The sequence below is a fragment of the Loxodonta africana genome, chromosome 22, assembly GCF_030014295.1.
Source record: "Loxodonta africana isolate mLoxAfr1 chromosome 22, mLoxAfr1.hap2, whole genome shotgun sequence".
NCBI lineage: Eukaryota > Metazoa > Chordata > Mammalia > Proboscidea > Elephantidae > Loxodonta > Loxodonta africana.
The window spans coordinates 34,977,712-35,001,180 of NC_087363.1; the positions used below are offsets into that span (position 1 = coordinate 34,977,712).

General features: G+C 50.4%; 1 protein-coding gene across 1 annotated transcript in view; it reads left to right on the plus strand.

Moving 5' to 3' along the window:
* Positions 1-23,469, plus strand: part of EEFSEC (eukaryotic elongation factor, selenocysteine-tRNA specific) — a 300,712-nt gene that overhangs the window by 228,969 nt on the left and 48,274 nt on the right. Inside the window, exon 5 of the mRNA XM_064274793.1 lies at positions 4,104-4,754. Coding sequence (XP_064130863.1) covers positions 4,104-4,754 — 651 coding nt within the window. The remainder of the gene's footprint in view (positions 1-4,103; positions 4,755-23,469) is intronic.

Sequence of the window (23,469 nt, forward strand, 5' to 3'; positions counted from 1 at the left end):
GGCTAGAAAGTCAATGGCTGTAAAGGAAAGCCTGTTTTCCCCAGTCTTCGCTTGGTAAAATTATCCACTTTTCTGTTTTGTGTGCGTGTGTGTGTGTGTGTATCAGGAATCAACTCCACGGCAATGGGCTTGAGTTTTTTTTTGGATGTGTCCTAAATGGGATCTTCTACTATACTATGTTGAAATATGCATGGTGACGCTGTCTGTGTGCTAGTGGGTGAGTGGTCCTGCAGTGCACCAAGTCACCCCAGCTGCGTCTTTATCTGCTTCACAATTTCCTGTTGCGGCCCTTAAAATCTTGATTTACACAGTTATTTGTCTTTCTGTTCTTCATGGTGCCCTCATAAGACATCCTTTATTATTTCAGTCCTAAGAACACGAGCCCGGTTGAAAGGAGAACATGCTTTGAATAAAGCCTACTTGGAGTGCAGCTGGATGGGGAGGAGGTGGGGCCGCTCTGAGCCTGGAAGGGAGCCTCATAAACACAAGAATCTTTTTCAAGTTCCGGCAGGTCTGGGATCTCAGTTGGGTGCTTTGCCAGGTGTGCTTTTGGCATGAGGGGCATTTCTCCTCAGGATCAGATGCACTCACTCGCTTCAGATGGGGTGGGTATTTAGCAGGGTCTGTTGTGAGGTGGGAAACCCTGGTGGTGTAGTGGTTAAATGCTACGGCTGCTAACCAAAGGGTCAGCAGTTCGAATCTGCCAGGTGCTCCTTGGAGACTCTATGGGGCAGTTCTACTCTGTCCTTTAGGGTCGTTATGAGTCAGAATCGACTTGACGGCACTGGGGTTGGTTTGGTTTTTTTGTTGTTGTTATGAGGTGGTTGGTTCACAATCCCTGTCTTAGAAGGCAGACACACATTTGATAGGAAAAATATAGAAACCTGACAGTGCCAAATGTTAGAGGTGATGTGCGTCCATGGGGTCTCTTCTTCCCTGTTGATGGAAGTGTACACTGGTAATTTGTCTAGTTAAGCCTCACGTAGTCCACGACCCAGCAGGTCTACGCTGGGGCACGTCCTCAGGAACCCTCTGCACATGTGCACCAGGCAGGATTCTTGTATGAGCAGGAATTCCAGAACACTGGAAACAACCCAAGTGCACATTAGTAGGAGACTGAGTTGTGGTATGTGTGTATGTGCTGGATGGCATTGTCAGGGAGTGAGCTACAGGTACATACAACACGGAGAATTTTAGTATCGTAACTGGTATGATGCTCCTTCATAAAGTTCTGAAACTTGTAAAGGAAATTATTGATTAGGCAAGTGTACTACATATGTAGTAAGCTTTAAACCCACTGCCGTTGCGTCAATTCCAACTCATAGTGACCCCATAGGGTTTCCAAGGCTGCAAATCTCTATGGAAGCAGACTGCCCCATATTTCTGCCCCTGGTGGTTTCCAACCACTGGCCTTTTGGTTAGCAGTCAATTGCTTTAACCAATGTGCCCCCAGGGCTCCTTGGTAAGCCTCTACAGAGACATATATAAAGAAAGGGAATGCTGCATGCCAAACCCTGGATGGTGGTTACCTCTGGCTGGGGGCAGGTGAGGAGGAGCACAGAGGTAGATGCAGGTTGTTGGTAGTGGTTTAGTTCTTGGGGTGGCTGGTGGGTTTCTGGGTATTTATCATACTGTTATTTAAATCAGTAAATGAGGCAGGGACAGCCATGTAAACCAGCAGTTAGCAATTACAGCACCACATGGTAAGTGATGCTCAAAGAAATCTGAGGAGAATGGAGACAGCTCTGTCTGGAGTAGTTTGCCAGGAGGTGGTGAAACAGCAGGGGTGTTAGGGATGAGTGGAGATTTTCCAGGTGGAAGGAATTCCAGGTAGAAGGAACATCATGGGTAGAACACAGACACACATGGACTCCAGGGTGTTGCAGAAGCTGCCTGAGTCTCCTCTGGCTGTGGCTTAGATGGCTGATGGGCATGTTGAGTCAGAGACCGCTGCCAAGTTGGACTGAATGATGGAAGGCTGTAATAGAAGGCATGCTAGGGTGCTAGGACATGACCCTGTCAGCTGGAGTTTCTGAGCTGTCACCCCCCACCCCCCGCCACCTACCCATCTGTGGGTTCCCGTAGAATCTCAGTTTACAAAAGGATCTTCTTGCTTACAACTACTACAACCAAAAGGTTTGAAAGCAATGATGTAGAAAACAGGAGCCCACGTAGAATTTGATGCAGAATTTCATCATCAGATATGCATTTTAGAAAGCTGCCTGGAGGAAGGGGACCCGCGGGCTGGAGGCAAGGACAGGGCCAACAAGACAGCGCGGCAGGCGCCTGGCAGGACAGGGGTCCGGTTCAGGCCCTGCTTCACTGGCACAGACACTTCCAGTGGGATGGTGTTCTCCGCTTACTCTCAGATGCCTTCCTAAAAATCTTATTTTCCTACTGCCTTACAGACCTTTTCAGAGATGTTTTATCTTTCTTTTTGATTGATCTTGGATGTGGCTTTTGACACCGCGCTTCTCACTTTCTCTGCTCCCTGACCTCTTGGTTAGGTAGTTAATGATCTTTAAACAAACACATGAATATTATGGCTCTCCAGGAAAGGTCCTGGACTTCTGGGCCATTAGCAGAGTCTTTGCCGTTACCCAGGGAGAGAATCTGTGTCTCACATCCCCAGACTTTCTGACACATGATGTGTGCAACCTAATGTCAGAGCTGTTTTCAGCTTGGCAACTTTTGACGGCACTTTCTCTGAAGTAGGTTACACATTTCCTTGCCTGGTTAAACAAATGTGTGAACACAATTTTCATTTCACCTCAGAGACAGTGGGTCATAGTTAGGAACATTCGTTCATTTTGTGAACATTTATTAGGGTCTTTTCTGTGTCTGTTCCTAATTTACAAGCTGTGGGTACAGAATGTGCCCCCTTATAGTAGTCAGTGTGATCTTTAAAAATAAATAAGATCGGGTTACCCCTTTGCCTGAAACCCCCAGTGCCTCCCAATACTTAGTCTAAGGGCCTAACTCCTCACTGCAGTCTTCTGGCTATGTGGTTGGCCCTGCCCCAGCTGCTGGCCTGCCCCTGCTCCCGGACACGTCCTCCTCACCCTGCTCCAAAGCCTCTCTTTGTTTCTCAGACTCACTAAGCTTCTTCCCATTTAGGAGCCTTTGCACTTAAAGGCTCCACATTTAGGACTCCCTTTCCCCGGATCTCCACACAGCTGACTGCTTCTTGTCACCACGTCTTAGTGTAGACGTTCCCTCTGCAGAGAGGGCTCTCTACGACAGGCCCTAGGCTCCTGGGCCTACCCAGGGAGAAGGTCAGTGCCGCACCCCCAAACTTCCTAACAGATGATGCATGCCATCTAACATCAAAATTGCCCTTTGTTTAACCCTAACTACCCTATCTATCAAAGCCAGCCCTGCCCACCCCAGTCATTCTCAATCATGCCTCCTTGTTTCTAGATGTTACATTCTTTGGGAACAGACTCACTCTGCCCCTACCCTAGAACAGTGTCTGGCCCCAGCAGCACTCAGTAGTGATGTGTGGAATGAGTGAATATAGGCCCTGCCCTTAGAGACTCACTGTCAGTGGGCAGGTAGACACAGAACAGACAGCAGCAGGATGCAGGCTATGTGCAACCTGGGCTGAGGTACCACCAGGGATAGGGACAAACCCTGCCACGGGGGTCCGGGCAGGCTTTCTGGAGCAGTGATGCTGACCGAGGCTTTAGAAGACAGATGGATGTAGTTTGACAGGCTGAGTACAAGGAGGCCACACTGTGCAGGGGAACAAACGTACACAAGGGTCTAGAGGCGAAAGAATGCTGGAATGGTCAATGGAAAAAGAGAAGTCCGGTGGAATTGGAGCCCAGGGTGCGAGGAGGCAGGGCTGTGGGAAATAGAAGATGATGAGAACTAAGGTGGACCAGGGTGGGCTGCTGTGACCACTGCCCTTACCCCAGAAGAGGGTAGGACTTGGAGATTGAGGTCTGGCCCTGCATGGGTCTGGGCTTCGAGGGTAGAATCTCCCTTTGGGTTTTCAGGGTAGAGCTTACTCTGTGCAAGGGAACCTGACTGGGCTTGCCCCAGAGCTCCCCTCGGCGGGCGTGCCCATTTCCCACGTCTCTCCTCTCTCGTCCCTTCAGGTGGTGAAGAAGGTGAAGTCAATGCAGATGTTCCACATGCCGGTCACCTCAGCCATGCAAGGAGACCGGCTGGGCATATGCGTGACCCAGTTTGACCCCAAGCTGCTGGAGCGCGGGCTAGTATGTGCCCCTGAGTCCCTGCACACCATCCATGCAGCCCTCATCTCCCTGGAGAAGATCCCGTATTTCCGGGGGCCCCTGCAGACCAAGGCCAAGTTCCACATCACAGTGGGCCACGAGACAGTCATGGGCCGGCTGATGTTCTTCAGCCCCGCCCCCGACCACTTTGACCACAAGCCCGTGCTGGACTCATTCGACTTCTCTCGGGAGTACCTCTTCCAGGAGCAGTTCCTGTGCAAGGACTCGGCCCCCGCAGATGGTGGCGAGGCCGACCAGCAGGCGGATCAGGCCACCAAAGGCCACTGCCCCCAGCAGCAGTGGGCCCTCGTGGAGTTTGAGAAGCCTGTCACCTGCCCTCGGCTCTGCCTGATGATTGGCTCCAGGCTCGACACAGACATTCACTCGAACACCTGCCGGCTGGCCTTCCATGGCACCCTGCTGCACGGGCTGGAGGACAAGAACTACTCCGAGAGCGTCCTGCCCAGGCTACAGGTGTACAAGCTGAAGCACAGGCACGGCCTCGTGGAGCGGGTGAGCCCCTCCCACAGCCCTTTCTGTAGAGCTCAGGGGGCCCGGGCCCCACATGGCCTGGCACTCACATTGAGAGCCAGGAAGGCAGCTGGTCCCAACCCCACTCTCAGACCAGAAACTGAGGACGGGAGCGGCAAGGGGCCTGAGTTTTCTCGGCAAGTGCATCACAGGCACCTGCTCCCCCGAGCTGCCCCTGCCTTACCTGCCTGCAGAGTCAGGTGAGCAGAGCAGCCAGGTCTCCCACACAAGCCCATTTCAGAAGGCAGCATTTAGCACCTAGCCAGAAGCCGGTGGTGTTTATGGCCTCCTGAGCTTTGCATGGGAGACTGCGCCCTGTCCTGCAACTCCGGTGGCCAGGCCCTGCCCCCATGCCCTTGATGGGGGCCTGAGCCTCCATCAGGCCAGGTGGCAGTCCATGCCTACCCTGAGCCAGGCAACCAGGCCTGTGCTCAGCCTGAGGGATGGGGTATAAGGGTTAATGGTGGCAGGGGATGCCAGGAAGTAAGAGGTGGGAAGATAAAAGAAGAGGACAGAGTCAGAGGCCTAGGCCACCGGCTGTCCTGGGCAAGGTTGGGGTACTGATGTCTGCTTTTGCTGGGTGCAGGTCTGAGGATGTGGGTACACCTGTCTAGCTGACAGGCCTGCCTTGGGGTGGGTAGAATGCAGTGGTCTGGGAGCCTATGCAGGGTACTGAAGCCTGAATTTTCTTCTTCCCTTGGGCCCTGCCTACCCACTGTCTGTTCATGCTGCTCAGAGTGGAAACCCATGCCTGCTGTTCTTCAACAAGTGGGTGGGTAGATGATGGGTGAACAGCTGTCCGCACCTTGCTGTCCCTTGTGGCTAGCTCCTGGGGTCAGGCCCATGCTGGTCAGCAAAGGCGGGTATCCCAGCACTTGTTGGGCTCCAGCTGACTCAGAGCTGGTAGTGCTGGTGATCCCCATGTGAGGCTGGGACTGCAGCCCTGACACTTCGGTCCTGAAGTTTATAGAAGACCCTCCTGCCCCTGCTCCTCACATGTGAATGACAGAGGGTACCCCTCCTGGCCCAGTTCTGCACCCGTGTCTGGCACAGCATCTGACACAAGCGGGTGCTCAGGAGGGCAGCCATGGTGCCAGGTGCTAGACAGCCTTGTGGCTTCCATCCCTCATCCTCACCTGCACCCCTTCCCTTTTCTGAGATCCATAGGGGTCTCCCCCCAGAATTCCTACCAAGCTTCTCCCTCCCTCCTTCCTCAGGAATTCTTCTTTTGGTACCCTCGTCTGCAGCTCCTTTTCTTCCTGGGTGCTCTAGGCTCCGTCCCTTCCCTCGCCTGCCCTTATCCCGAACACACTGTCAGGTGGGGGATCGCCCTCAGATATGGAATTGGGAAGAAACTGTTTCCTTCTCGCCCTTGCAGATCTGGAACTCAGAGCCAGGCCTCCCTGCCGTCCTCAGTTCCCAGGTGCTCACCTGCAGACCCAGTCTGGCCAGGTGCGCCACGGCCCAGCTGGGCCCCATGGTGCTGACTGCAAGTGACTGCCCCTCTGAGTGCTAGTATCCAGGGCCCCAGAGTTGCTATGAAGCTTCCAGGGCAGACCATGCCTGGCTCAGGGCTCAGCCAGCCCCCAAGATGTTTATTGAGGATGAAGTTGTTAAAGTATATGTCGCTAGTTTGTCTGATTTGATTTATTAGTGGTATTATAGAGTGTAATTATTCCACAATAAAATGTAGGTCCTATAGGAATATACCCTGAACACAGTCCCTAGTCTGATAGCCCACGCAGGCCTGTCCGTGGAGAATAGTGAGGATGGGCTGGGGGGAGCAAGTACACGTGTCACCTCAGTGATGCGGGCTGGGTGGGGTAAGGAGGGTATGCCACCAGTCTGGCCTTCGCAGGGACCACCAGCCTTTTCCTGCTCAGTCCAGGATGGGGGAGTGGCAGGAGTGGAGGTAGATGCTCAAGAACTTCAGACTTGCAGTCAAGAAAGCCTTAAGCCCAAATCATACAGACAACACTGAGAAGATCCAGGCTCCCTCAATTCAGGCCTGCTTCATGGAAGAAATTGGCAGTGGGGGTAGGAGGGATCCTAAGAGCCAAGGCTTTGGTGGGGGAAAGGGGCTTCCTAAGGCTCCTATAAGGTTCCTGCATGGGTACCCAGGCTTGGGGCTCCCCCACTTCCAGCACCCCAGGGTTCCAGCTAAAGGGCGCCTGCCCTGATGCCCAAGGGCAGCTGTAGGCTGGGGCATCCATACCTGCAGCTCCCTCCACACACCAGCCTGTACTCCCCCTACCCCATTTGATGTGTTAATCACCTACTGGATGCCAGACATTGTTCTAGGTGCTTCACCTTTATTAACTAAATATACTTTTTGATCTTATAACAACTGTGAGTAAGTGAACTCTGAGGAGTAGGTGGTTATTTTTCCTACACACTTTTTTTTTTTTTTTTTTTCCGATTAAGTAGATGACTTACTTTCTCCTAAGGAGCCCTGGTGGGCATAGTGATTAAATGCTTGGCTGCTAACTAAAGCATCAGCAGTTTGAACCCACCAGTCACTCCACAGGAGAAAGATGTGGCAGTCTGCTTCTATAAAGATTTGAGCCTTGGAAACCCTATAGGACGGTTCTACTCTGCCCCATAGGTTCACTGTATGTTGAAATTGACTTGATGGCAACAAGTTTGGTTTTAGTTTTGGTTTATTACTGTAGAAGGAGCCCTGATGGGCAGTAGTTAAAGTGCTTGGCTGCTAACTGAAAGGTCAACAGTTTGAACACACCAACCACTCGGTGGAAGAAAGATGTGATAGTCTGCTGCCAAGTGGATTCCAACTCATGGTGACCCTATAGGATAGACTAGAACTGCCCAATAGCATTTTTCAAAGGAGTGGCTGATGGATTCGAACTGCCAGCCTCTTGGTTAGCAGCTGAGCTCTTCACCACTGTGTCACTAAGTCTCCTGAAAAGATTACAACGTTGGAAACCATACGGGCCAGCTCTATTCTGTCCTATAGGGTTGCTATGAGTTGGAATCAACACAACAGCAACAGATTTGGTTTTGGTTTGGTTACTTCCTCCCCAAACCAAAAAGCACCAAACTTGTTGCCCTTGAGTCCATTCCAACTCATAGCAACCCTATAGGACAGAGTAAGACTGCCCAATAGAGTTTCCAAGGAGTGCCTGGTAGATTCGAACTGCCAACTTTTTGGTTAGCAGATGTAGTGCTTAACCACTATGCCACCAGGGTTTCCCTTCCTCCTAAAGTTATGTATAAAACATTTGGACAAATTAATATATGCAGATGGTCAAAGAGGACAAAAAGGCACTCAACGAAAGCCAATTTCCTTCCTACTCTGATCCCAGGCCACCAGGCCCCCTCCCCAAAGGCTACCCAGAGAGGAAAGTGACTTACCCAAAGCCCTATGGTGAATAAAGTAAAGATTCAAACCCAGGATTGGCTGGAATCTGAGGCCTTGTTCTCTCTACTGTGTCTGGTGTTGAGAGGCATTCTGTATTCTTGAAAAGCCGACGTCTTCTTGGTGGGAGGCAGCTGCAAGGGCCTTCTCTTTTGCTTTCCTTTCTGGTCAAGTCAGCGAGGCATTGAACTTAACATCACACAGACTGGGTTCCAGCACTGGCTGTGCTGTGCTGTAGCTGTGCTCCTTGGGCAACCATTTTAATCTCAAGTTTCCTCATCCATTTGAGGGGCAAATAACTGACCTCATAAAATTGTTCCAAAAGAGCCACTATACCATGTGGTTTGATATATAAGAGATGACTAGCTCAGGTGATGCAAAGAAGGGCTCTGCCTACCCCAGGTAGACGTCCTAGGTGCTGCTTGTGTAGTGGTGGGCTGGACTTGTTCCGTGGGCTGTCACTGTTTGCTTTGACCAGGTTCCCAATTGCCTAGTGGCTTTCAGTTCTGCTTGACTGACCATGAGCTCAGCTGTGATGAACAGAGGCCTTGTAGTAGGTGAGGCGATGTGCAGGCTCGGGACAGGGACAGGGTGATGAAGCGGAAGATCGTCCCCACTCACTTGGGCTGGCCATCCGAGCTCCCTGTGCCTGGGCCTCCTTCCCTGTGGAGGTTGTTACAGTCCCTGCACTGTACTGTTGAGATGAGGGTTACAATGGAATGACACATAAGGTTCTGAGGTCAGTGTTTAGCTCCTTCGAGGTGCTTATTGTTTTTATTGTTATTATTATTGTCAAGCTCTTAGAGTCAGAATAATAAATTCCTGGAGCTTGGGGCCAGAGTATATTTCTGCTCTTTTCCCCTGGGTTCCTTTATCCCTCTCTGAAGCATCATGGAGTGCAGCTCTCCTTCCTCTAGTCCCCCTGATCCCTATCAGGAGCCACCCAGGCCCTGGTGGAGGCAGCGTGTTTGGGGAGGGGGTTAAGAGGCAGCTGGCCCACAAATCTGCTTGTCCAATGAGGGGCCAGACAGGTACCCTCTGCTCAGCTTTTCCAGCTAAGCTTGATGTCTCCAAAAATTCCTGGACCCATCACAGCCACTGCCCAGAAGTTTCCGGGAGGCCATGGCACTTTGAGAAGGTTACGCTGGATCTCCTGGTCAGGATATCTCTACCATGGCAAACCAGCTCCCAGGCACCTGTCCTGGTCCAGCACCGAGGGGGCCTCCCAGCCCAGTGCTGGGAGGGCTTGACCTGCCTTACCTGTGTTGCTGACCTGCGCTGTGATGCTGGCCTAGTCCTTGCCATTTCTGGGCTGGGTGCTGCCTCTTAGAATGAGATACTTAGACTCAGTGGTCTCGAAGTTCTAACTCTCTCATCCTCAGTGATGTTCCCAACTCTGCTCTGACCGCACTCCTCTCATGTGGAGAAATGCCTCCTGGTTCCTTTCTATCTGAGGGTAAAGTGCCCTGATGCGCCCCCCAGGGCCACCCCCAGATGCTCCTGAACAGGGATGGATTACCCAATAAGCAAGGTATACACTGGCTTACTTGTGCTTACTTATCTGTAGTGCACAGTTTCACTGGTTTTTTTTTCTTTTTTTAATGTGAAACCCATGTGAAATTGTGCACTGCAGATTAATAAGCAAACACAAGTAAGCCTGTGCATACCTTGCTTAATGTAAGCCTGTGCATGCTTTGCTTACTGGTTAATCCACCGCTGCTCCTGAACCTCAGGTTCAGGGTTGTGTACATGCTGTTCTCCTGCCAGCCACACTTACTCACCCTCAGTCACAGCTCATACCCTTCTCTGTTGCCCCTCCCCAGGCTCTGCAGTTCTCTGGTTCCTTGTCTGCCATTTTTTGTGTGAACCCTTCAGGCATAGCTTAGCTCTCGGGTCCCATGTCTGTCTGCCCCACTGGCCTGGGAGGCACTGGAGGTAAGAGACCTTTCTAAGCAGGGGGCAAGGTGGTGGAATGGGATATCCAGATGTGGCCCAGGAATGCATGGACAAGGTTGTGCTATAAACACAACTGGAAGGGACCCCCTCCCAAGAATGCCTGGACAAGGTCGTACTATAGACATGGCTGGAAGGGGCCCCCAACCAATTGCAGGCAAGGGTTCTTCATGTCAAGGTTCCTGGGTCCTGTGGGGTTGGAGGGCTGGCTTTAAATCCCAGTTCGGCACACACCTATCATGTGACCTTGGGTGAGTGGCCCCCTCTCTCTGACCTCAGCTTCCTCCCTCGTGGAGGGTTTGTCTGAGGCTTCCATGAATTCATTGTGGCTGTTCTGCAAGCATAGTCAGCTTCCTGGGAAGCTCACCTTGGGCCTCTGAGACACTCCTCTGTCCTAATGAAAGAAAGCCCGCCTCTAGATATTGTTGAATGAACACAACTGGGGGGCTTAAGGCATGTGAGTTTCGAGCCCATTTCATTTCCTATAGAAGATGTTATTCATTAGATGTTCACTGAGCTCCTACATTTGTGCCAGGCACTGTTCTAGGCTTTGGGTTACAACAAGATAGACAATGTCCTTGTCCTTACAAGGGAGACAGAGAACTGTATACTAGACAATTTTAATCCTGATAAGTTTTAGAAAGAAACTCATACAGTGAGGCAAATAGAAAGTACTGAGGACAGTGCTTTGAACATGAAGATGCTAACTCTCAGTCTCCCTGGCCTTTTCCTTTCCTTTCTGTGCTTTGCCTTCTCTGCTTACATTGTAAGATGGCCAGGTACTTTAGCAGGTGTGGCTCAATTCATTGACATCACCTAGCAAAGTACAGCCCACAGGCCAAATCCAGTACCAGCTCTTGCCAAGACTCGAATTATCTTAAATAAGTTTGTTTTCTCTGGGTTATTTTGTTTTTTGTTTTGGCTGCTTTGATAAAACACGACTTAATTAACTCACCATCAGTTAATTTGTTTGGTTAACAAATGAACAACTTGGAAATTTATTTTGGTTGCAGCCTCATTCTCATTTTTTATTTTTATAAAGAAATCCTGCTGTGATGAAATATACTGTTTTAAATTTTCTAATTTATCTGACCTTTTTTTTTTTTTGAGTTGGGAATATTGTAATGACAGTGTATATTGTATTCTGTTAGCACAGAAAACCAAAAAACCCATTGCTGTCTATTCCGACTCATACTGACCCTGTAGGACAGAGTAGAACTGCCCTATAGGGTTTCCAAGGCTGTAAATTTTTTACAGAAGCATACTGTCACATCTTTCTCCCATGGAGTGGCTGGTAGATTCAAACTGCCAACCTTTCAGTTAGCAGCTGAGCACTTTAGCCACTGTGCCACCAGGGTGCCTTCTGTTAGCACAGGTAGTAGTAAATACAATGTTCTGGCATCTAATTTGATACAACAAGAATCCACACCCCACTGAGGCTTAAAAGTATAACATTTTAAGTCTACTTTTCTTGTTTTGACATGATAGGCATGCATTGGTAATAAAAATAGATAAAAAGTTGTGGTTCAGTGAGATGATATCAAGTTATAACTGTAGTACTGCACTTTGTAATGCCACACAGCAATGCAAAGTGATGAAAGCACTGCGTGCAGTTTTCATTGCAGCTGTTCAACTCTGCTATTGTAGATGTTCTGTAAACATATGAGTGTGGCTGTGTTCTAATGAAGCTTTATTTATGGACACTGAAATTTGAATTTCATATAATTTTCACATGTCACAAAGTATTATTCTTGTTTTGATTTTTTTTTTTCAATCCATTTTAAAATGCTGTAACTATTCTTAGCTCACAGACCATGTGAAAACAGGTGGCAAGCAAAAACAGGTGGCAGGCGGATTTGGCCCATGGGCCATAGTTTACCAACCCCTGATCTCACTGGTAAATAGAACCCTTGAAATAGACTGAGAGCATCCTGCAAGGGAAATTGTAATCATCATCTACAACTAAAAGTACTAAATGTCTCTGAAATCGTTAGGAATTGAGTCCTAGAGATAGGGAGCTCAGATTGATCTCATCCAAGGGCCAGAGCGGAAAAGGGCAAGTAAAGTTGTTTTAAAGGACCAGTCTTTTTGGAAAGAGAGGAGTAGGTTTGGAGAAGGAAACTAGACCATTTTGGAAGGGGAATTAGTTGCTATTTTATTTTCAAAGGAAAATACAGAAATATGAATAAGATTATGAACACAGGGAAAAGGAAAGAAACCTGAATGGAATAAAAAAGTATAGTAGAACTTCCATATTCACAAAGGAAAAACTGGAATGAATAGCAATATGATTAAACCAACAAAAATAAGGGAAATGTTAAATGTAAAGGACACTGTTAAATAATAAAAACAGAAGCAAAAAAATCAGTCATTATACTAAATGTGAATGGCTGAATTCTCTTATTAAAATACAGAGACCAATAGATTGGATTGCTGTTTGTAAGAAATACATTTAAAGTGATAAGCAAAGTCTAAGTATAAAAGAATGAACAGAAAAATGTCAGGTGAATATAAACCAAAAGAAAGCACAAATGGTAGTATTAATTTCAGACAAAGTAGAACTTAAGGTTAAAAATCCTAACCAAGATAAAGAGGGACATCATGTAATGAGAAAAGGCACTGTCACAAACTTACATGCATCAAATATGCAAAAAACAACACCCATGAGAAATCGAAGGAGAACTTGATAGAAAATGGAATTATAACTATAGTAGAACACTTTAGAATATATATTTCACAATTGGACAGACCTACTAGGCTGCAAAGAAGTGAAGAGGTATGATAAAATCAGTAAACTTGATTTTTAGGTAAATATAAACTTATATCTCTCAATAGAAAATATATGTTTTTATACGCCCGTGGAACATTTAGGAGCCCTGGTGGCATAGTGGTTAAGAGCCTGGCTGCTAACCAAAAGGCCTGCAGTTCGAATTGGCCACTTCTCCTTAGAAACCCTACAGGACAGTTCTACTCTATCCTGCAGGGTCGCTCTGAGTCGGAATCAACTCGACGGCAATGGGTATGGAACATTTACAAAAATTAAACATTCAATAGTAATCAGCCAAAAAATTTTTATAGAATACCTACTATGTGCTGTTTTAAGGGCTTGGAGTGTAACAGTGAATAAGAAAGACATAATCTCCAGCCTCATAGAACTTAGATTCTAGCTGTTAGTGGCCACTTGCCATAAATAGAAATTAGAGAAAACCTTAATAGATTTTAAAAAGTAGAGGTCATGAACCATTACCATTAGAAATAAAAAATAAGTTTACATATATATGTGTGTGCATTCACTCATCCGTATATTCTCTGCTTGAAAGTTAAATAGTAAATTGCTATTCATTTGATTCTGCTATCACATAATGTTGAATTTCTGCTTCCTCTTTTTCAGTTTTCTTTCCATCCTTTGATTCCATCACAGAGAAAGTTTTAGATTCATTTGAAAATGTCTTTAACACTCCTCTCGTATATGCTAATCTGTCCTTTAATCAAATAGAAAACAAGGTCAAAATTCTGATCCTTCCAATAACAACAGTATGTAACTAGGGTTCACCTCATTTTTTGAATTTTGTTTACTTTTACCATGAGCTTCCTTTATTTATGGCAAGTGACTCTTGTTTTCTCTTCAGGGTATGATGCAAAGCTTCCCTTTTAAGCATGTGTATTTAAAGAAAAATATTAGGCAAATAACAGTCCAGGCATGCAGAGATCTGGCAAAACTGTGAGGGTGAAGGATGTGAAAGGCTCTGGCAGGTCACCACTGGGCCAGCCCCAGAGGGTCTCCTGCACCTCAGTGAGTGTGGGTTCTGACCCGCTTTCCTCTGAGTGAGCCAAGGGCCAGCCCCACAGAAAATGTGGGGGGCAGTCTTCTAGTGGAGGACAGAGACATGAGCTTCCTCAGAGGGGTACACAGAGGGCTGGGGGCCAGGAGAGGGAGCGAGGAATTCCACTCATGTGGGAGGCAGTAGGAATTCACTGGGGTGGGAGGCGGTGGGGGCATCTGAGCTATGTCTTGAAGGATTGGAAGGTTCTCAGTTCTCTGGTCAGACATGGGAAATGGGGGCTGAGGGGGAAGAAGGGTTGAAGAACTGCTTCTACAAAGGCCTGAGGAAAAACAGTGCCTGGCCCCAGGGGCGTTTGGAAAAGGACCTTCTGCCCAGGGCTACCAGCAGCTGGTTGGCATGAGGCAGAGAACTTGAGGCAGGCAGGCCACCCCGGCCAGGCTCTCACTCTTGAGCAGAGATGAGGCATCTTGGAGCTGGCAGAGGCTGAAGCTGCAGCCAGACCTGTGCTGGAGGAACCCAGCTAGCAGGACACCCACAGAGACTGGATAGCATCACAATCCAGAGCCTTGTCCTCTTGCCCACACTCTGCATTGCCCACTGTCCCAGAGGCTCGTGGGCCCAAGCAGTTCCATGTCTCTGCCCATCACTGATGTGGAGTTGGGGCAGGCACGTCATTTGTGGAGCCCGGCTTCTTCATAGGTGATGAGTACCATCCTCATTCAGGTGGATGTGAGCATGGAAAGAGCTGAGGGCCCTGGGCTCTCCGAAGCCTTGCTCTTTCCCTCCCCACCTCTAGCCTGCTGTCCCCTGTCCCCACCCTGCCTCTGGCCTTAGCTCGGAGCTCACACTGTACCACCCACATCGCTTTCCTACAAGACAAGCAGCAAGGCTTTGCCTGCTCTTACTGAAAAGCTCTTTTAGCTCCACAGCAGCTACGGGATAAAGGAGAACACATGTCCTAGCATACTGATCTGCTGACCCACCCCGCCACTGGTGCTAACATTGAGTCCACTTCTGCGAAGGGCTTTAGGGTGCCAGTGATGAAGCCTCCCTCAGCATGATGGGCCAAGTGGAGCAGATGCTAGTCAACAGAGGAGAAGGCTGAGTGGTGCACCCGTGTCTTCAGACCTCCAGGCTGGGTGCACAGGCTCTGGGGGTCAGCCTCACAGGGCCTGGGACCTCCTTGACCACCTGCAGGCTTGAAACTTCGGGCGAGTCTTTCCCCTCAGGGTCTTTATTGGAAAAATGAGGACCACTTGCCCCACTTTTGGGGGTGCTATAAGGAAGGGAGACAGGTGAACATAAGATGCCCAGTGTTATGCCTGGCACAGTCGGCCTGTTAAATTGGCCTTCAGCATTACTATCTATTTGGATTTTCCTCGTGGCACAAAGCCTGGATTCCTGCCTCGGGGGTTGCAAGGTGTTGGCACTGCCTTGTGGTGGGACCAGGCCAGGGGTACTGTCCTTCCAGGTCCTGGCACCCATTGGCACCAGCTGGGGAAGGCCTGAGGTCTGGGCCAGAGGAGCCTACCCAACCAGGTGTAAACAGGCAGATGCCACCAGGAGCACTGGCTGGCTTTGAAGTTCACGGCACTGCCTGCTGGCTCCTGGCTCTGTTCTGCCTGCTGCTGACAGCCTGTCAAAGGTGGCCCATGGCACAGGGCATGTGCTCACCTGGGGAGCAGGCCAGCCTGGAACCTGTGTCTGGCACAGGGGGGTGCTTGGCCAGGCTTAGCAGGCCCCAGGGAAGGCCACTTCAGCCCCACTGCGGGCTCTTATCCGTCCCCTTGTCAGCAGTGTCTGAGGCAGCGCCAGCCCCAGGCCCCTTGGGAAAACAAAGATTCCTTCTGAGCAGAGGTTGAGAGGGTCCTCTCCTTAGGCAGAAGATCAAATGGCTACCTCAGTGTTCTTCTGGCCCCATCCCAAACCCTTGGCCTTTTTCCTTGCTTCCAAATGTCAACGTTAGATGCCTGAGAGTTGCATTCACCTGCTGATATGCCTGTTAACCTCCCTTTGAAAATTGGTTTTTTGTTCCTATATAGACAAGGGGTCAAGGTAGCATGGCGAGGGGGACAGAGCAGCTCTGGAGACAGATGGATAGAGCCGGTCCCAGTGTCCTGGCCTTGGACTCACTGCATAGCTGGAGACAAGCACACTCTCCTGAACCTGTGTCTTCCTCTCTGGCTGGAGTTGTGGGAGTGTGGGTGAGATGCTGGTTCGAAGCACAGTTCCTTGCAGCTAGTAAGTGCTCAGGAAATGTTCTTCTCTTTTTTTCTTGGGGAGAACGCAGCTGCCTTTGGGAGCCAACCAGGATAGCTCCTCACGAACCTCTAAAGGGAGCTTTACCTACTTCAGGGCCTGATGGCAGCTGGCTCATGGGAGAGCAGACTGAATCTTGAGGGCCTTGTCCTTAGAGGCTCAGTAAGATTCAGCTGGGAAGGCTGTGCTCTGTGGAGATAGCCTTAGGGCGCACTGTGAGCAAGAGTCACCAAAGGCAGAGGCGAGTCAGCCCGTCCCACTGGGCTCCCTGTGATGCCCAGAGCAGGCACTCGGGAGCCCGGGGGCCTCATCTCTGGAACTCATTTGATGAGATGAATTGCAAGGTTATTTGTTTTCCTGGGTTTACCCCAGGAGATTATGATGAGGCTGATCGTTGCTCACACCATACTTTCACACCAGAGTGTCTTCTGACCTTTACAACAACCTGAGAAGGTGTCTTAGTTATCCAGTGCTGCTCTAACAGAAATACCACAAGTGGGTTACTTTTGACAAACATAAATTTATTTTCTCAGAGTTTAGGAGGCTGAAAGTCTGAATTCAGGGTGCTGGCTCTAGGGGAAGGCTTTCTAGCTCTGCCAGCTCTGGAGGAAGGTCCTTGGCTCTTTGAGCGTCTGTTCCTGGGTGATCTTCATATGGCTTACATCTCTTCCCATCTCTGCTTCTCTTCGCTTGCTTGTTTAATCTCTTTTATATCTCAAAAAGAGATTGACTCAAGATATACCCTACCTGCCTCATTAACATAATAAACATAACCTTCTCCTCATTGACATAACCTAATCCTGCTGTGTTAACATAACAAACACAACCCATTCATAAATGGGATTATGTAATCACAGGCAGAGGTTAGGTTTTTTATTTTGGGGGGGACACAATTCAATCCATAACTGTCTCTGTTACAGAAGAGGACACTAGGGCTCAGAGAAGTGGATTGCCTTACCCAGGGCCCCTGCAGCAGGGCAAGAGCTGGGGTCCTGTCCCTCAAGGCTGACTCCAGCACCCTTACCACTACACACCAGGCTGGTGAGGTGTGCCTTGTGCCAGACAAGGATGGATGATAGGAAAGAACTTAGAGCTCTTCCAAAGCCTGTCAGTCCTGGCGGCTTTCCAGGGACCCGGAAAAGTAACACATCTTATGATCCAGACAGCTACTGAGGTCTTCCCTGTGGGTCCGTCCCACTGTGGGTCAGAGGGCTGCTGGCGCCATCCTCAGAGAGGAGGGCAGCCTTTGCTGAGGGGAGGGCAGGGCTGGGGGTGAGATAGGAAAGCGAGATGCAGAGGACTCTTGGCAGCACAGGGCACGTGCTGAGGGAGTGGTAGCTTCCTTTTGGATTGTGTTCCCGAATTAGGTAACTACCCATACCCCATGGTTTCTGGCATGCCAGAAGGTCCCCCACCCCAAATAGCGCATCCGTTCTCCACATCAGCTGCTCCCAGAGTGGGAATCCGTTCCCTGGTTGAGATTCACTTTCCCAGGTGGTCATCCTGCTACCAAATTTTAAATGTTCTTGCCAACATGAACCGTAAATCCCCACCGCAGCCTGTCTCAGGTGAGAATACTGAGGTTTAGAGAAAGGCCTTGCACGAGGCCGTGCAGCTGTAGGAGGCAGAGCCCTTCCAGGCCCTTCTCTCCTCATGGTCCGCCAGTAGACCTGGAGCCAGCTTAGGGCTTCGTTTGGCAGGTGGCTTCCCTCCCTTCCTTCCTTAGTGCCATTTCCACAATTTGAATTAGAATAGTCACTTCAAAACTTGGGTGATTCCCAAGTATCCTCCTGACAGCCAGGCCCAGAAATCAAGAGACATGTAATAACATAATTATGTGCTCAAAGGCCAGGACAATGAGACATGCCTGGCATGGAGGCGAGAGCATGGGCTTCATGTGTAGCAGTGACTTAAGAGACTCAGTCCCTCCAATGATGGAAGGCCAGGAAATGAAGCAGGTTAATCATGAAACAGTGAGCGTCCCCATTTAGAGCTATTGTTGTCACTGCAGCAGCCTTCTCAGCCCTGTTCCTGTGAGCAGAGCCACTGAGCACATCCCATGTGCATTGTTTTGGGCTTCACGTCACATGATTGATTTCAGCATGAAAACCGCCAGTTGCTCCTCTCAAGGCTTTTCTTTGTTGCATGTGCTTGTGTTAGATCTCTCAGGTCTCTCTGCTGGAAGAGCCTGCAGTTTGGGGAATCACACAGGCATTACACATTACACACATATTCCAGAGGATGGATAGGTCTGAGAAGGGCCTCCCCCCAACCCCCTACCCTCTGACACCCAGGACAGGTGATGGTCTTTGGTCTTTCTAACCTCTCCAGAGATGTAGCCCTTGCTACCTCTGCAGGAAGGGCTGTCATCTCTCTACCTAGATTCCCTTTCGGTTCAGTGCAGCAGATAGTTGCTAAGCCCCTTCCCCCCACCCCCCGCCAGCCAAGTAATTTCTGGAGTTGGAACAGGTCCCAGGGATGCAAAAATGCATTCTGGCTGGTCCCTGCTCTCTGGCCGTCCCTGTCCAATGCGAAGGCTGGTGTAGACAAGCTCCCGCTGGCTAGGAGACCAGCAGTGGGCACCGTCTTGGCCAACTCCCAGTGTAGCCCCCTGCAGAGAAGGGTTCTGAGGTGGAGCAGGGCTCTGCTGGCAAGAGTACTTAATCCATGAACGATGTCCACTCAGATCTGCGGGGTAGCTCCATGGGGCACCGCCTGCTTCCTGCAGTCCTGTATGTGGTATAGCCAAGGGAGCCCGAAGGAAGGGAGGGCGCTCTGCCCAGGGTGGCAGGGGATTCACTTACACCTCGCAGCACTCTGTCTGCCCATATTATAGACAAGGAAGCCGAGGCCCCCCCAAGACCAGGTCACTACCAGCCCCTAAGCCCCACACAGCATTGGGATTGGAACCCAGGTCATCTGGCTCTATACTATGCAAACAGAGCTCACCTTTCACTCTGGAATCAGTGCCCCTCTAGTGCAAACATCTAAAAGCCATGTGGGACAGCAGTGTTCCAGTCTGTTCTAGGCCTCCACTTCTAGCTGAGTACCCTTCCTGCAACCTTTCCTTGTGCACCTTCCCTGTGCTCTCAGCAGCTCCCCTTCACCTCCATGGCTCTCACGCACAGGAGCTGGGTGTGCAGTTGGAGCACCCAGCCTCCTGGCTGGGCAGACCCAGGCTGCAGTGGGGTTTTCCCCCACTCACTAGTGTGTGACTTTGGGTGAGTTTCTTAGCTTTACTGAGTCTCCAGTTCCCCTGGGTGTCTGACTGCAGGGCTTTTATAAAGATTAAATGAGAATGTCATAACCAAACCCAAAGTCACCTAGACTTCCTCCTATGTTATCTTCTAGAAGCTTTATAGTTTTGCATTCTACATTTAGATCTGTGATCCATTCGAGTTAATTTTTATGAAAAGTGTAAACTGTGTGTCTAGATTCCTCTTTTTGCGTGTGAATGTCCAGTTTTTCCAGTACCGCTGTTGAAGCCCATCCTTTCTCCATTGATTGCCTTTGCTCCTTTGTCAAAGGCCAGGCGCTGCAACAGGCTGAGAACATGCCCTGTCCTTATCTGCTGCAGAGTGGGACTGGAGAGAGGGGTGCTGAGAATCTGGAGCACTTGAGAAAGAAGGGATTTGCCTGCTGGGTTCCCTCTGCTGCCTGACTTTCCCCTTCAGATGCCCCCAGGTGTGGCCCACGTTTGTGCCAGACTGCGTTTTAATCCAGCTCCTCATAGGGACTCCTACCAGCGACTGACACAAATGAAATGACCATGTGGGGACCACTCACAGGCAGGGTCTCTTAGGGACAGGGGGACGGGGGGAGTGGTGGCGCCAACATTTCACAGCCCACCCAGAGTTCCAAGCAGTGTAATGAAGTCCCGTCTTCCCACCTACACTCTGCCTGACCCCACCAATGGAGTGGAAGACACCAGCTAGCAGGAGCGGACATTTCACCCAATCAATGCTTTTGTGTCTTCTGGCCAAGCCATGAAACAAGAGACGAAGAGCGACAGAGATTCTCCCTTTGAACTTGAAATCCTTTCTGAACTGCTGGCCAGCCTCTCCCAGTCAGACCGCAAGGACGGCAGCACGGGGAACCCACAGCCCTCTTTGGAGGTCAGAAAAAGCCCACGCACCCCTCACCTGATCTGGATGCTTAAAACAATATTGTGGTAGTGTAGGTCAGAGGACTGGACGCACCACATGCCCCCAGGGCCAGGGGGGCTAACCCGCTTGCTGTCCCCCGAGGTCAGTGAGCACATAAACAGCACGGAGCCCTGGGCTCCCCACACCCTCGTGCTCTGTTTATGCAGCACTTAAACTTAACGCTGGGGTCGGCTCTGTCTGGCATGAAAGCCCTGGAGCTTTTTGAAGTTTCCCCTGGAGTTAATACAATTAGTCTGCCCTTGTTGCAAGACCCTGGCTGGGAAAGGCTGGGGCCTCCGCTGGCTTTGTAGCATTCAGCTTTTTAAGTTAATATTTTATAACCAAAAGAAAGAGGCGGGGAGGAGATGCAGTGAAAACTGTCTGAAAGGCCTTTGCTCACGGGCAGCAGGACTGCATGCCTGGGCCCTGGAGGGTGGCAGTGGCCGTGGTGAGACCCCGGCCCCAGGGCCACCGAGGGCAGGGGAGAGAAGGATGTGCTTCTGTGAGCACTTGGAGCCTGGGTTGGTGTCTTAGGCTCTTCTCCCAGCAGAACACTGTGAAGAGTCAGGCCCAGAGCTGTTCTGGGGGATCACACTGGCTGGACGTATCCCCAAGGACACTTCCACAGGAGTGGTTTTGTTCTACCCCAGGGGGCCATGACCCACCTTCTTTTGCCTGCCTCTTCCTCTCCCTGCTGTTTCATGTGTGGGTCAGCATGATGGCTCTACCCTCTGCTATGCATCAGGAAGGGGACAGATGGGGTCAGTGTCAGTGAGGAGACAGCATAGCCCAGGCTCTGGGAACATGGGGACCTCTGCCTCGGCCTTGTAGAGGGGCTAGGAGGTGTCTGTGATGTGGGGGAGGCAACCTGAAGGGGTGTGCCTAGGCTGCCCCTGGGAGTGGACCCGGGAGTGGGGAAGAGCATGTTTGAAGACCGTGGTGGGAGTGGGGCTTGACAGAGGGCCACGAGGAAAGGTGGGGGTGATGGGTAGGTGTGTTATCTTGATTGTGGGGATGGCTTCATGGAGTATGCATATATCCAAATGTTATCAGACATATCATTTTACTTCAGTGAGGCTGTTAACCAGAAAGGCCACGGTCAGGAGCAAGCACTCCACATGTACCACCAGCACGGCTGTCTGTCCATCCACACTTAATCCAGAAGCACACAGTGAGCACCAGCTGTATGGGCCCAGAAGCACACAGTAAGCACCTGCTGTCTGGGCGAGGGGTAAATACAGCGAGGAGAGGGACAGGCTTCTGCTCTCACTGAGCTTATGTTCCAGTTGGAAACAGTAAATAAGTCACCAGGTAAACATGTAGGGCTCTGCAAAGGGCCCCACAGGTTCAGTGTACGTATCTGCAGAGCCACTGGGGACTGAGCCCAACCAGATCTCTCCCTGGCCTTGTCTTCAACCTCTCTGAGCAGGGACAAAGGCACCTTGCCACAAGGGCTTTGGACAGGCACCTGTGTACCTGTGAGAACCCAGCCTGAGCAGAGGAGATGAGGGCAGACCTTCTTCAGATGCCCTATGGGTCCCTGGCAGCAGAGGTGGGGGCTGGGACAGCCTTGTGCACCTTCAGCCACAGGGAATATGGGGTGGCCAGCCCAGAACCATCAGGTTGATCTGTGGACCATCCCGAGCACCTCCCGTACCAGGCCAGCTGCAGCCCACTGACAAGGTGTGACCCCACCCTCCCAGGGCTCACCTAGCTGGTGACTGCACTCTAGTGAATGTGGGGTCTTGGGTCCTATAAGAGCTGAGGAGTGGCTAGCTCCTCCTGGGGAGAAGTGGGCAAAGCCTAGGAAAGTGGCTAAGGCCATCCATGGCCATTTGGCATCAGTGGTGTCTTCATGGTCTGACTCGGGGTCCTGGGCTAATCAGGAAACACCTTCATTCATTCACAGGCCTTCCTTAAGCATCCACTGGGGCCTGGGGTGGGGTGTCCCCAGACAGCAGCCGAGGGGGGTGGAAGAGTGAATGCTCTGCTGGAGGTGGGGTGGAAGGGCTGGGCAGCCCAGAGCAGGTCCCCAGCAATAGGGCAGGGACTGCCCTGGGGGAGTGCCGCTGGAGCCAGGTCCTGAAGGACGAGGAGGGGTTCACCTATGGGAATGAGATCTATGGATTATAAAAGGCTGTGCAAGTGGAAATTATTATTCGTATCACTGTTTGTATCCTGATACATCAATCACTGGCGACAAGAGGAATGCAAGCACCTTTTATCTGGCGTTATCAATCAAGTCAAAGAGGATCTTTTTTTCCAAAAGGTTTTAAGGTAAATGGGACAGTTTCTCCTTTTCAAAATAATTCATCCAGGACCCTTGGCTGAATCCTGGCCTGTTGGGCAGAAATAAGAAGTCCCTAAGGCTGAGGATAGCCCTGGCGTTGTTATCGGCTAAGTCCCACAGGGTATCCCTCATGGGCCAGCCTCAGAAAGGGCAAGAGAACAGCAGAGGCTGTGGGCTCCCACTTGAGCTCATCCCCTCCAGCCCTGGTCTGCCTCAGCTCTATAGCTGACTCCGTTGGCAACCCCTCTGTGCCTCCAAGCTGCTGCCATCCAGCTGCCTGCACTATACCCGGAGAGCAGGAGGAAGGCTCAGCAGTTCCCCTCGAAGATATGCACTGTAGAGGTCTCGAGTCCTGGGCAGGGCAGTGTATGGGCCCCATGCAGGAACACCAGCCCAGTCTCCGGGAGTCCTCCCAGGGCCAGCTGGGAGAGACTCTGTCTTTAACACAGTGGTCTCTCCCTCTCTTTCCCCTTCCTCTGTTTCTCTTGCTAAATTCCCTCTTACACAAAGAGGTGTAGCACCTTCCTGACTCAAAGCAGTGCTCAGTAATTCATCACCTGGCCACTGAGCCCTGACTGTGGACAAAGCACTGTGGGTGGGAAACAGCAGTGAACAAGACGCACAGAGGACTCTACCATTGTTTTTATTGTGTTTCTTTCCTGGTTACCTGCTGTCTGTGGCAAGTGGTGGCTGGTTTCTTTTTACAGTAGTAACAGAATTTTTCATTTAAAAGAAAGCTAAAGTTTGAAAAAAAAAAAAAAAACTGAGAGTCAGCTGAGTGCATTATGTCAAGACCCAGGAGAGTGGGCCAGGAGTCCTAACGTCCAGGCAGTGCTATACTGGGTCACCAGAGGCTGCTGGCTTTCTGTTGAATGCTAATAGCATAGGG